General features: G+C 36.0%; 1 protein-coding gene across 2 annotated transcripts in view; it reads right to left on the bottom strand.

Moving 5' to 3' along the window:
* Positions 1-12,793, bottom strand: part of CSTF3 (cleavage stimulation factor subunit 3) — a 51,720-nt gene that overhangs the window by 36,915 nt on the left and 2,012 nt on the right. For both annotated transcript variants that reach the window (XM_030484986.1, XM_030484985.1), the window contains exons 2-3: positions 4,630-4,731; positions 4,405-4,500 (exon numbers count right to left, since the gene is read on the bottom strand). In XM_030484986.1, the coding sequence (XP_030340846.1) occupies positions 4,405-4,500; positions 4,630-4,731 (198 nt within the window). The remainder of the gene's footprint in view (positions 1-4,404; positions 4,501-4,629; positions 4,732-12,793) is intronic.

The raw sequence follows: 12,793 nt of genomic DNA, 5'->3' as shown, positions 1-12,793 counted from the left end.
ATTAAAACAAGCAATAACACAGGAGTCTTACTTGCAAAATTCGCAAGACAAAATACATATTAACAGCCGAACACTTTACATGCACGCTACTAGCTTTGTATTTATTGTTTCTAGAGTTGGGTTTTCACAGCTGTCTTGTGCTTATGATTTTTAAATTTTTAATTATGGCAATCTTTCAACCCCTACTAACAACAGTGCAAAGTGACCAGGATATAAAGCAATATACTCAACAACAAAAAAGGTAAAAAAGTGTGGTGCGAATTGGCCTGAAACATTCAGGACAACTACAGAGTTTAATTAATGTGCTTAAAGAGGATTTTCAACCTCGTGATTTCTCAAAGGAAACTAGCAGAGAAAAAGGTGACAACTTCAAATGTTTGCTTCAGAACTACTAAAGTATTCACAACATTGGTAAAGTAAAAGTTCTTTCAAGTGCATGAAAAGCATTAGCAAGTCTTTCTGTATATAAAAGAAGGTTCAGACAGTTGAAGAGACAAAGAAAATAGACAGCTGGGCCTATGGGATCATAGGGTATTACATCAGAATTTATTTTTACATTTCTGTGGCACCTTTTAGCCAGATGCCAAAAGCACTTTAATCACTAAAGTGAGCCTCACAACAACCCTGTGAGGTAGGTAGTATCTGTTTTAATAACGGCAAAACAGGTTAAATAACTTACCCAAGAAGACACAGCAAATCAGCAGAGCAGGCTAGAATCCAGATCATGTGATCATGAATTTAACATTATGGCACACGTGAGACTGAGACTTACATGCTCCTTTTTAAAACTGTGAAAGAGGGACTGCCATGTGAATTGATTCAAGTTTTCTGGAAGTAGACTTATGGGAAAGGTATAAAGAGAAAAATGTGCTTTAAGCAACTAGAGAAAACAAGACCCTGAGTAAGAACAGTGGTATTACTGTACCACTTCCTAAATTTTAGTGAATGCAGAATAGCAATTCAACTATTTTACTTGCCAAAATAAGTATAAAAAAAATAGACTAGTCTCTCAAAATCACTAAACGAAACTCTGTTTTCCTAAGTCTTAAACATTCATAGGCTATGACCCAAAACCATGGTAAGCTGGAAGATGTTACATCCAATTCTATTATGTCCTGCAACTGCTTCTTTGAATGTCAGAAGAAATAAGAACCCGTGTGAGAACCAAAATTTTTTGATCATTCAAACTTTAATAGTAGAGTTCCCATTAACAAACTGTCAAAGCATGCTCTCCTCCCAGTTAATCTCCATGTTCTATTAACTACTAAACCACTCACAATAGAGAAACAGGAACGTACAAAACAGTGCTTGGCACATAAAGTAGAAACATGAAGTATTCAGTTACTTCAGCACAGTCTGTGTATCAATAGCACTAAATTAGATGACACACTAAGTGCTGAGCACTGCTTTACACTATATTCCATTAGGGAACAAAGTCACACACAAAAAGGAGGTCAGTGGCTAAATAAACACTGTCATAAAACAAAGAGGTAATCACAGCAGCAAGGCCTGCACTTAAGAGCTTTACATTACAAAATGAACTGGCATATGCAGGGAAACAGTTTTTGTTCATATAAACAGTGATTTCTCCTTGAAGATTGGAAGTGACTAAAAAGAACACATTCCTCAAGTCAGGCAAAGGGAAATTTAAAAGATTTCTAACAATTTTATGAAGAATAAGGCTGATAAAGTGCTAATTCCTTTTCTGTAAGACCATGATCATAATCATAACCCTCACCCTAGCTTATCTTCCACTAATAGACCACCACTATGTGATGATATTCAGCTCAGATTTATGTCATTTGGAAGACAAAATTCTCCAGTGAAAGACAACCTGCCAGAAACAACCCCCACTTCCCTCTCTCTTTTTGTCTTTCTGTGATGCAAAGAGGAAACGTTGCCATGTTAAAGAGGAAAGTGATATGCTTGTTTTGACATCAGGAAAAACACAGCTTACAGATGACTGAAGATTTAGCAATTTGCAGATTTAAATACTGAGGCAGTGAAAGTGAATCAAAAGCAATGCTCAACAAATATTTACTATAGGTTTACTTTCCCAACTCGAGGGTGGGAAGATCTACACTGCTGAACTATCAAAGAGAAACTTTCTAGCAGGAGGACACTAATAAGATCTCCAAGGAAAAAAAGCCTTTGGAAAATACCTTCCCTATATTTCTTGTACATCTTAAGGCTGCAATAAAAGAAGCCTAAAAACAATTCCTCTACCTCAGGTAACCTTCAAAAAAGAATTGAAGTCTTAATTTATACTCAACCACACTGCTAAAAGAATATTTGAGAAAACATTTCATTCTGAACTTACTCTCAGACAGGACTGTACATGATATGGAACTCAAAACAACAGTGACAACAGTGCCCAATTGTGTGAATATATATTATTTTAGGGAAGAATTTGGAAACAGGACATTATTTCAGCTTATAGCTATAAATGGTTGCATATACTAAAAGAAACGCAGAGATAAGCATGTTGGTTTTTTAGTTAAATTGGTCACTATGTGAGTTTTGAGAGAAGTTACTGGAACCAGGAAAGAAAACTTGAACATTTAAATAATAATTGGATTTTAACAAATTGCCTGTTAAGATGAAAGATAAGTTTCTAGAAGTAACCTCACATTTCTTTCAAATATAACCAATTTTGAGTGTAACCTCTACCAGAACTCTACAGCTCACATTTTCCATTTTTTTTGAATAACAGAATCATATATGCCATTTCTCTTATATTTGAAGTGTAGTTATAGGCAGACACACACACACACATGTGAATTAATGACCTTCATGCCAATTATTTCCTTCTCAAATTTACCTTGTGTTACCTGTTACCATACCTGCTGGGTAGAAGTTCATCTTCCTTCCTTGAAGAAGCACGTTAAAAAATTATACCCTAGACTGTTTTAAGCTTTGTCACTGTTAATGTTTCTAAATACTATTAGATTACAAATTAGTTAAGAGGTATTGATTAAGGGAGGTAATGTCTGTTAGTTCATCTCTGAATGTGGTTCAAAACAAGAAGCCTCAGACAAGCAGCTTTAAACAGATAATAGTACTTTCTGCTGAAAGACCTACAACATAGTACAGGCTTTCTGAGGTGGTCTTATTCAACTTTTAAATTTGAGGCATGGGAAAGAGAAAGCTTTCCAATAAGCACAGAAACCAGATAAGTTAATGTAGTCATCAAACTAGACTAGATTCTGAAGACTAGATCCTATAGGAAACATTGCAGGGTACAAGAGGCTAGTGGATTTGGCTGCAGGGTCCCAAAAGGAAAGATACATCTTCATGTGTTAGTGCATTTACAATCTCCCAAATATGTCCAATCACCAACATCATAACTACTACTACAAACTACTGGAAACAAAATAGTGAAAATTCTACGATATTTAATTAGGTAACATTAAATTTAGGTTGCACTATTTTGCATTATAACATCTCACTATAAATTGCAATATAAAGATTTCTGCTAGATTCCTATGATCCCAATTTTATTTAATAATCTTAAAAATTTACTAGCAGAACACACGTGGATACATAATGTAAAATAAGATATAACTATACACTGCAGTTTTGGCACTCAGACCGCTGCTTAGCAATTTTCACACAAAATGGAAAAAAATTCAGCTATCTCATTTCTCATCTATAGCACACATGTCCCCACCCTGTAGTTTAGAATGTAGATGTCACTTAAGAAAAATGTGCAGCTAGAAGATACCCACAAAAAGCATGTGTATTACCATTAGTTACAGAAAAAAAACCAAACCCAAAACAACCCCGAACTCAGATTATCCAGTGCATTTCATGGCATGTCATTAAAGACTGTTTAAATGACCAATGCACTCATGGGAAGTTTTACATAATTATGTAAACAATCACAATTTTCTTGGGATTTTTAGAAGCTAAGGAGTTGTGACAATGCATTTTCCCAGCATTTTCATTCCAGAAACCAGTTTCCATCCCACACCCTCCCTGAAAACACTATTCACAGAAACACTCAATTCCCTAAGAAATTAAAAAATTGAAAGATCCATTCACAGAAAGTTCATTCAAGTAAGTTTGCATGTATAAATAAAAAAAAAAGTCCTCTAAATAAATGACACGGGAGGCAATAAATTGACACGACAAGTAAATAAAAGGCTAAAGCACTCCAATACCATTGAAACGGTTTTAATGTTGTTGCAATTCCATAATGCAACAATCATCAACTCATAAAAGACCCAGTACTTAAGAATTCATTTTAATCACTCCTTTGTACCTATTTTACAAAATAAAGGCAAGGCATATTTAAAATCCCCTTTTCCCTAGATATTATGTGCCTATCTTACTTATGCTTATAAAAGTGTAAACTTAAACTCCTATTAAATGTTATATAAGAAAAAATATAAAAATATTAACCTCTGCTTCAATGTACAGTTTCCAGAATCTGCCAGAACTGGGGAACTGGGCAACAAGGCGTTCATAGGTCTTCCGTGCTTTGTCTATGGGTTGGTTCTAAAAATTGAAAATCAAAACAGCATTTACAATATTATGATTTATGTAAATGAATATGCTGATTTTACTCCAGAACCAAATAGTGTGAGTGGACCATAGATAAGGAAATGTAATCCTATGTCACTAAACCTGTGCCTCTCGAATGAGAATGCTCCAAGCGTCAAGGTCATATGGATTTTCTTCTAGTTTCTTTTCAGCTTTCTTCACTTTTTCTGGGACATATTCGGCAGTCTAGAAAAAATTAAAAACAAGACATAAGAGATCACAAGTAGTGTTGGAAAAGTTCTGTCCCAGCTACAAAGTCAAGCTAATGACAACATTCTGAGAACATTAACATTCCAGGTCTCAATTTTTATGCTGGAGTTACTAAATTGCAACTTTATCTGGAAAACAAGTTGTCCCAGTAAGGTAAATGCACTCTTACCACAAGGTGATCCAGCAAAAAGCTAGACTGAAGTGACTAAATGTTTCTAAAACACCCAAGCACATTCGAGTTTGCCAGAGAATTTATTGTACTGAAAATGTTAAACAGTTTTTACTGACCTGAAACTTTTAAGATGCAAAAAGTAAATTCAGAACAATTTGTCTATTGCAGACGTTAGCCAAACAAATCCAGCTTACTGCACAAGTCATTCTGTATATGCAGGACAGTATTTTGTATCACAAGTTACAGGTTTAACAAGAAAAATAGGAGATGACAGTTCTAGCAGCAACATGTATATGTTATCCAAGCACAGTTTCTGTTACCTTTCTTATTTGTCCATTAGTGTATTCTTACAGTTGCCCTCCAACAGCTTTGGCACCAAACCACTTCCCCCCCCGCCCCCCCCCCTTCCCCTTTCTCACTCATTCGTATCAGAGTTCTAAAAGCTTTTTTTGGTACTAAAAGCTTTACCAAATGGAGTGTTAACTTGTTAACACAGTTATACTATAATAGTATAGATTTAAGTATTTTTTTAAAGGCTTGTGAAAATATCTTAGTTTGTAATTCTTTTCATCTACTTTGTTCTAACAGTGTTAAATCTAGAAAAAAATTCTGAAGATCACAATCTGATGATCACGTACAGGTAAGACTTAAAATACATGCTTGTTACAACTCTAAATGATGCTAAGTTTTTTATGAGGCATGAAATAGTTCTGACCTGTACTCCAAACAGCTTATTTACTAACTTTCCAAACTTCACTCATTTTCAGCAGATGTTAGCAGTCCCAAATCACACAACCAAGTAAATTCTTGCCTTCATGAGATGTAACAATAATAACCTGTAAATTATTACCACAAGGCCATTATTGTGAAATTTTACAAGTTAGCTTTATAATTACTGTTAGAATATATGATTCTGTACCGTATAGCACAGTGTGACTTATTTACTAAACAGAAAATCCTAAAACACCCCTGTCAATTGCTAAAAGATTATCTGAAAGTAATTCTTAATATTGGATCTATGTTAATACATAGCTCTGAAGATGAAAAAGACAGTAAACATGGCAGAGAGAACTGATACTCCTATCAGAGATGCCATCACACACAAAGAGAAACAGAAGGTTAACTAGACACTATAGAGCTATGACTTCTAGTAAAATTAATAAGCACCACTATTGCACATCACTCTTGAAGGAAAGCAGACGTTCCAAGAATACAAATGCATCGTATTATTAACAGATTTTACTAGAAGACCATTTACAGTGGCATTATACAATGATAAGCTGCCAGTGAAGTATAGTATAAAACAAGGACTAAAAAAGAAAAGCTGAAGCTAGTAAATCTAAGCAAAAAGTAAGCCTGAGTTACTTAGGAACAACAACTTTATTTTCAGGAATGCGCTGCTCCTTTGCTTTTGTCAACCTCTGCAAATGCACTACTGTACAAGAGTTGCTTACGTTACACACTGCAATTCAACTTGATAATTTAAAAAAGCTACCCTATTTTTTCAGCACTACCAGTTTTTCTCTCAGTCCTACAAGTAGGATATAATTCCAGGTATAACCCTTAAGATTTTAAAACTAAATAAATTAGATTTACTTATAAAACAGACAAATTATCAAAAGCGTTGCAGAACTGCTAAACTGACATGTAATAGCAGCCATGCACGGAAGAGAAAAGGAAAAGAGAGAAATCAGTAGGGTGGGCTTTATAGGAGTTTAAAGACCATTACTTTTTTTGAGTCAGTGCAAATTCTTAGCATTAACTACTCAGTGCAAAGCAGTGTAGCTTGGAAGGCCTGTATCAAGTCCCACAATGAACTAAATTATAAAATTAACTGGATTTAAAAAATCAAATTAAAAATTAGTAGCTCAAAGTTGTCAGCTTGAAAGTAGTAAATTTATAAATTTCCATATATTTTTATATCCTTAAGTCCATTAAAATTCTGGCTCTCTAATACTGCATGTTATAGTTCAACTGATACAGGCTTAAGATGCAAAACACAGTGCGAAGTGAATTAGTGGTTTTATTTTTTCCAAAATGACATGCATAAACATATTTCAGCTTACAGAAGACAGCACTGAAGCTGACATTTCCAAAGTTTAAACTCTATGTAAGTTACCTCTACAGATGACCCAAAGTTGAAATGTTGTTTATTCAACAAAGCACTAATTCTAATTCACCCACACCAGTGGTAAGCACTGCTTCCCATTATATACCATCCCAGTGAAATTTGCTTGTCTCAAATATTCAAACACATATTATTCTGCATTCAATTAGCTAGAAATGCCTATCAGGAGTACTATTAATGTCAGCTACAATTAAAAAATAGCAAAACAAACGACAAACAAAAAGAAAACCACAACAAACCCACACTACAAAAACAACTGAAGCATTTGCTGAAGCACAAGGTCCTGGGCTGCAAGTAGTGGCTTTCTAACAGGAAAAAGTAGAATGGGCCACCGAAGCACACCTCACTTATTTTTGCAGTACTTCAATTGTATTACCTCAAACCTTTCCATGTTACACAAAATAACTCAGCTGACGCTTCACTGAAACAGTTAAGGCTTCCACGAGTTTAATTTCACCTATACAATATTGGCATAGGTGAAATATTTGGCAATAATTGGCAAATAAAATCAGATAATTGGCAATAAATTCAGAAAAGGCTGAAATAAATTAAGCTGGTAAAAAAACAGATGCTGATAAGATGCACAGTCATAACATTCCTACATAATTTTTTTATGTTTGATACAGGACTCCTAACCTATGAAAGCTTAATAAAATGTTCGTTCTTTTATTAGGAACACCCCCCCCAAAAAACAAACAAACAAACAAACAAACCAACCAACCCAAACACAAACCACACACAAAAAAAGAAAAAAACCACAAAAAATAACCAAAACCCAAAAAACTAAAAGACTAAATGTTTTCCTAAACAAGCAAATATTCACTTAGCGGCAGCAGATAAAATTCTCCATGCAGCAGTTAGATGAAACATAAACTATCGGAACTCTACAGGTATCACCAGGGATTTAAACTAGACTATTTGGAATTACTTGTACCTTATATCACATGTAAGAAAACACTCAACTTTTTAAGGCCAGTGAGCACTCCCCCTCCTGTCCCTATTGGTCTCCAAGATGGATAAAAGCCATCCACATTTCGAAGAGGCAAATCAGTGTCCTCGTTCTACTGGAGCAAAAATAAGACCTCCTTACCTGGCACCTTCACATATAATTACTCCTAATATATTAGGATTTCCAGCCTGGACTGTTTTGCCAGAACTAAGCATTTGAGCAAAAATACATTCAGTTACACATGAAAACTGTGCAGACTCACATCTACCACAAGCATACAATGAAAGGGAGCAAGGAGCTTGACTTTTAACCTAGCTCATTTATAGCCAGAAAGATATTTGATCCCAGTTTTGAAAACTGCACAGTTCAAGGGGTATGCAGCTTTTGATTATGTATTTGTTGTTACAATGCATGCACAACAGCCAATATCCAAAACTGTGAATACTTAATTCTTGGATGTTCACTGCCATGATCTTGTCCCTAGACAAGCATTTTCAGCCCCTCCCTCTGGTTAACAGAGGCACTTGAGTTAATCTCATCCTGTAACGAGTCAGTTCAGGGAGTTAAATCAACAAAAAATAATCCTATTAGGAAAGTGATTAGTTTTATAATGGTTCAACTCCTCAATTTCAGGATCAGCTGTGATGCAGAATAAAAGATGCAAAACCATACAGGACTTCAGCAGTCCCAACTTCGCTCAGCTTAAACTATCATACAACTGCACATAATCAGATAGATACTGGCTTTTAACATTTCTTTACCACCTAAAAAAAACCTGCAAAGAACTGTTGCATACGAACTGGAAAAAAACTTTTTTCCAAACTGCTTTTGATAACTCTGTTCAGTTTATCTCCCACATTATCGGGCTCCTATCTCACAAACAACTCTCTGAAGGTCATGGAATTTTAGCACTTAAGGTTCCACATCCACAAGTATCTCTGTTACTACAATCTAGTCTGATTCACAGCTTCCCTTTTACTATTTAGACATAGATAAATAGCAACGGATTTTTAATTCCATGGATACTAAAAGTGTAAAACTATGACTATAGTTTCCAAAATCTGAAAAGACCTAAATCCAAATTATCCAACAAGAAGTCTAGGAACTCCTTTCTGCAAAATACCGCAACTTCACAAAATCCAAATTTGAATTCATAAGAATGTCTGAGGGAACAAGAACAGAAGAAACAAAGTTGACTTTTAGTATGTAGCAGAGATATTTATCAACCAGCTTCGAGGAAAAATTCTTGATTTATACCTTACTGCTAAAATCAACAGTTAACAGTTTCCCCAGACCTCTGAAAATGAACCCTTGTGATTCCAAATTGTGTGAGAAAATACCTAGTCAAGCACCTTTTTCAACTGTCTGCACCACCTAATGCATCCGATTGCTTAAAGCATCCTCCTGTTTCCAAAAGAATCTTCCTCAGTGAAAACAAAATGTATTTAAACAGCTGTTCCACCTGTGAAGTGGCCAGTTTAAAACGCTTTAAAAGCTACCACTAATTAGGAAATAAGAACTTCTACAAACAAGACACATAGGCCATTGTACAACAAAAAAGACAGGAATTTTAATGGCTAGTTCAGTCAAATCAATTCAACATCCAAAAGGAGTTTTATGTCATTAAGATAGAAGCTACTGTTTGGACATATTGCCCAACTGCTGCAGTTTAGCACAGCCTGGACTGTAACACGTCCAATGAATATAATTTCAAATATACTAACATGCAATTTAACAAGCACTGTTAGTGGTCCAGTTAGGTTACTTTACAGGTTTGCCTCACCTAAGTTTTTTTCCTTGAAGTTTAGTTATAGCTGTGTACAGAACAAGTTTTAAAACCCCTTCTTCAGTAAAACATCCCTTCACTAGACTATAGTTACACATTATCAACCCTTGCACTTTCTTGAACGTTTTTAATGCCTTGCCACCTTCTACTTTACCACCAACTCAATTCAATGTGAACACAATCTTGAAAAAATTTTTGTTGTCACTATTAACAGACATAACCCAGCATATTCATTTTAAATAATTTTTAAAGGATACTTTTGTAAGTAGTGGCCTGCCCCAACATAATCTGGGCTGTTTTATCAATCTGAACAAAGAGTTTTAGATTAGTAATGATTACCACTCTTTCCTCATGAGACTATTTCCCAAACATCAGCATTTAGACAAACATTTTCTACTTTAACTTCTTCTTGGTATACCTGGAACTTACTGACTCTGGAAATGCAGCTAAAATACAGAAATTACTTAAAATTGTGTAAAAATTGGAAAAAAAACACTGGATTACCAACTCACAAGTCTTCCTCCACCAATCCATGTGTTCATTCTGTGTACAACCTGTTCCTACAGTAAGTTGAAACAGTTACAGTAAACCCAGTTTTGCTATATATCATATATAAAAAAATATAATCATAGGAATTTCTTTCAGATGGCTCCTCCTGAGATGTTAAACCCACACAATCCTGCAATAAACTTCTGCTTTCAGCACTGCACTCAATGACATCTATTTTTAAAACGTTAAGCTAAAATTAGCTACAATAACATTTACTATTGCGTTCAGAATTCAGAAACTTACATGATATACTATGACAGACAGTCACAAGACATGAATGAAAGGAAGGACAAAAGTACCCTCAAGACACTGGAATAGACTGCTTCAGAGGTCTTTTCTGTAGTCACAGTGACAATATAAGACATTTCTTTTTTCCACAGCTCAGTCTTGGATCATGTAAAGTTACATGCATCCCAGACTGGGGAACGGTATCATAGAAACGGTTACAGGAAGTGTAAAATGCGTGTTCTAGCCTTAAAAGATGAGAAAACAACTAATGCAGGGTAAAGCAAATATTATACTAAGTCTTCAGGTAAAACTGATGCCTGGCAAGTATATATTTATTAAGTGGATAAGAACAGTGGTGCTGCCAAGGTAGAAAGAGGCAGAGAGCACAATACATTTAGGTCTTGTCAGAGGATACACGAAACAACCACCGCATGATTGAAATGAAACTAGATGTGTACATCAAGGTCCTGAAAAAATTTAGACATACATTTTTATACTCTTTGTAACCTCAACACATGAAGAAATTGGGAAGAGCTTGTCAGGAAATTTCTGGCAAACAGTGGAAGATATAGCCTTTCAGTCTACAAATGAGGATTTCTATGATATAGACAGGGCTAAGCATTTCGTATTTTAAAACCCAACTTTGGAAATTCTGGTTTGTTAAACGTCACGTAGACTTCGCTAGGAGTCTGGCGGGGACCTAGCAGAATTCAAGTCCTGACATCATTCAATTGGTTCTGAAGAAATTAAGGTGGGTCCAGCATAGTTGACACAGCGCAAGAATTTAAAATATACTGCAATAGTGGTGGCTTCACAGCACTTTTTTGTGGCTTTATCACATTTCTTTGCCCCCCAGCCCTGTCTGTTCTACCACAATGATGCAAGGAGGAGACAACCTTTATAGCCTACATAGCTTAGGCTCCTGAAAGCAGCCTAAGCAGCCTAAGAATGGCTGGAGCCAAGCTCAGCCTACAGGCAATGAAGCCCCATTTCAATTGCACTGTATCTGGTACAATAAGGCCAAGTAAGGCCCAGCCACACCTTCAGCATTACAATACCTTTACTCTCCAACCCTCCCTACATCCAACATTCCTTTCTGTTCTTCCTTCCCACACTACCAGAACTTCATACTTGATGCATACAGTACGACAATTTGTTATTCACATGGCTGCTTTTAGAAGTCCCCTCCAAAACCCTACAATCTGGGAAGCATGATGCAGACACCCCTGCGTGTCAGTGAGTCAGAGCTAACAATTCTGATTTGTCAGATACTTAATATCTACATCATACACTCTCATGTGTACATCTTAAGCACAACATAGATGCAAATTAACTGTACAGTCACCTCTTTCTACTGATTTGTGTGACCGTCAGTGAAAATGGCACCCAAAACCTCAGAAGCAGGTCATGAAAGCAGCAGATGAAACCCAAACCAGGAAAGCCAGATGCAATCTAACCTCTGCTTAGCTTCAGCTTCCTACAGAAAGCAGCATTTGTAAGAATATTGTGCATACAAAGTTAGAGAAAGCCCTTCAGACAGCACTACATTACAATATATAGCAGCTGCAATGTGGGGAAGGGAGCAGGGCACACCTGCCCCAATCATAATTCTCTGTTGTTCCTTCTGCCACTGAGACACAGTGAATTTAGGTCTATCATGCTCTGCAAGACCACAGTTAGACTGGCATCAACATTTACTTAAGGTACACCTCCCTCTCTACACAACTGGATGAGCGGTAGCCTATGGTGCAGAAAACCTGGTGGTTAAGTTTTCTGGTTAAAGACACTGATAGCAAATTGTGGTCTACCTCAACATTAGGAATAAGAAACAGAAGCCTGCCAAGGTAGGAAAAGAAATTGTGGAAGACAAGTTACTGAAACTGAAGGAAATGATGGAAGGGGATAACTGACTGTAACAAAATTAGAAACTTCTAGGACACCAGAATCCAGAGGCCTTCATAAAGAAGATGGAGTAGTAAGGAAAATTATTTAACCCACCCGAAGAGTTGCTTGGGTTTTTCTTTTTTGTTTAATGGTTTGTTTGTTTGTTGTTTTGTTGGGGTTTTTTGTTTGTTTGTTTTTGAGGGGGGGTTATATTTTGGTTGGGGGGGGTGGTGGTTGGTTTTTTTTCTTAAGTGGGCCCAATGTGAAAGCAGTAATCACAATGGGTAAAAAGAATGAACCTTAATATGGATTAAAAAAACCCCAAATCCAAGCCATATGTTA

Source organism: Strigops habroptila, chromosome 4, assembly GCF_004027225.2.
Source record: "Strigops habroptila isolate Jane chromosome 4, bStrHab1.2.pri, whole genome shotgun sequence".
NCBI lineage: Eukaryota > Metazoa > Chordata > Aves > Psittaciformes > Psittacidae > Strigops > Strigops habroptila.
The sequence above is the reverse complement of the archived record's forward strand: the minus strand, read 5'-3'. Positions and strand labels throughout refer to the sequence as shown.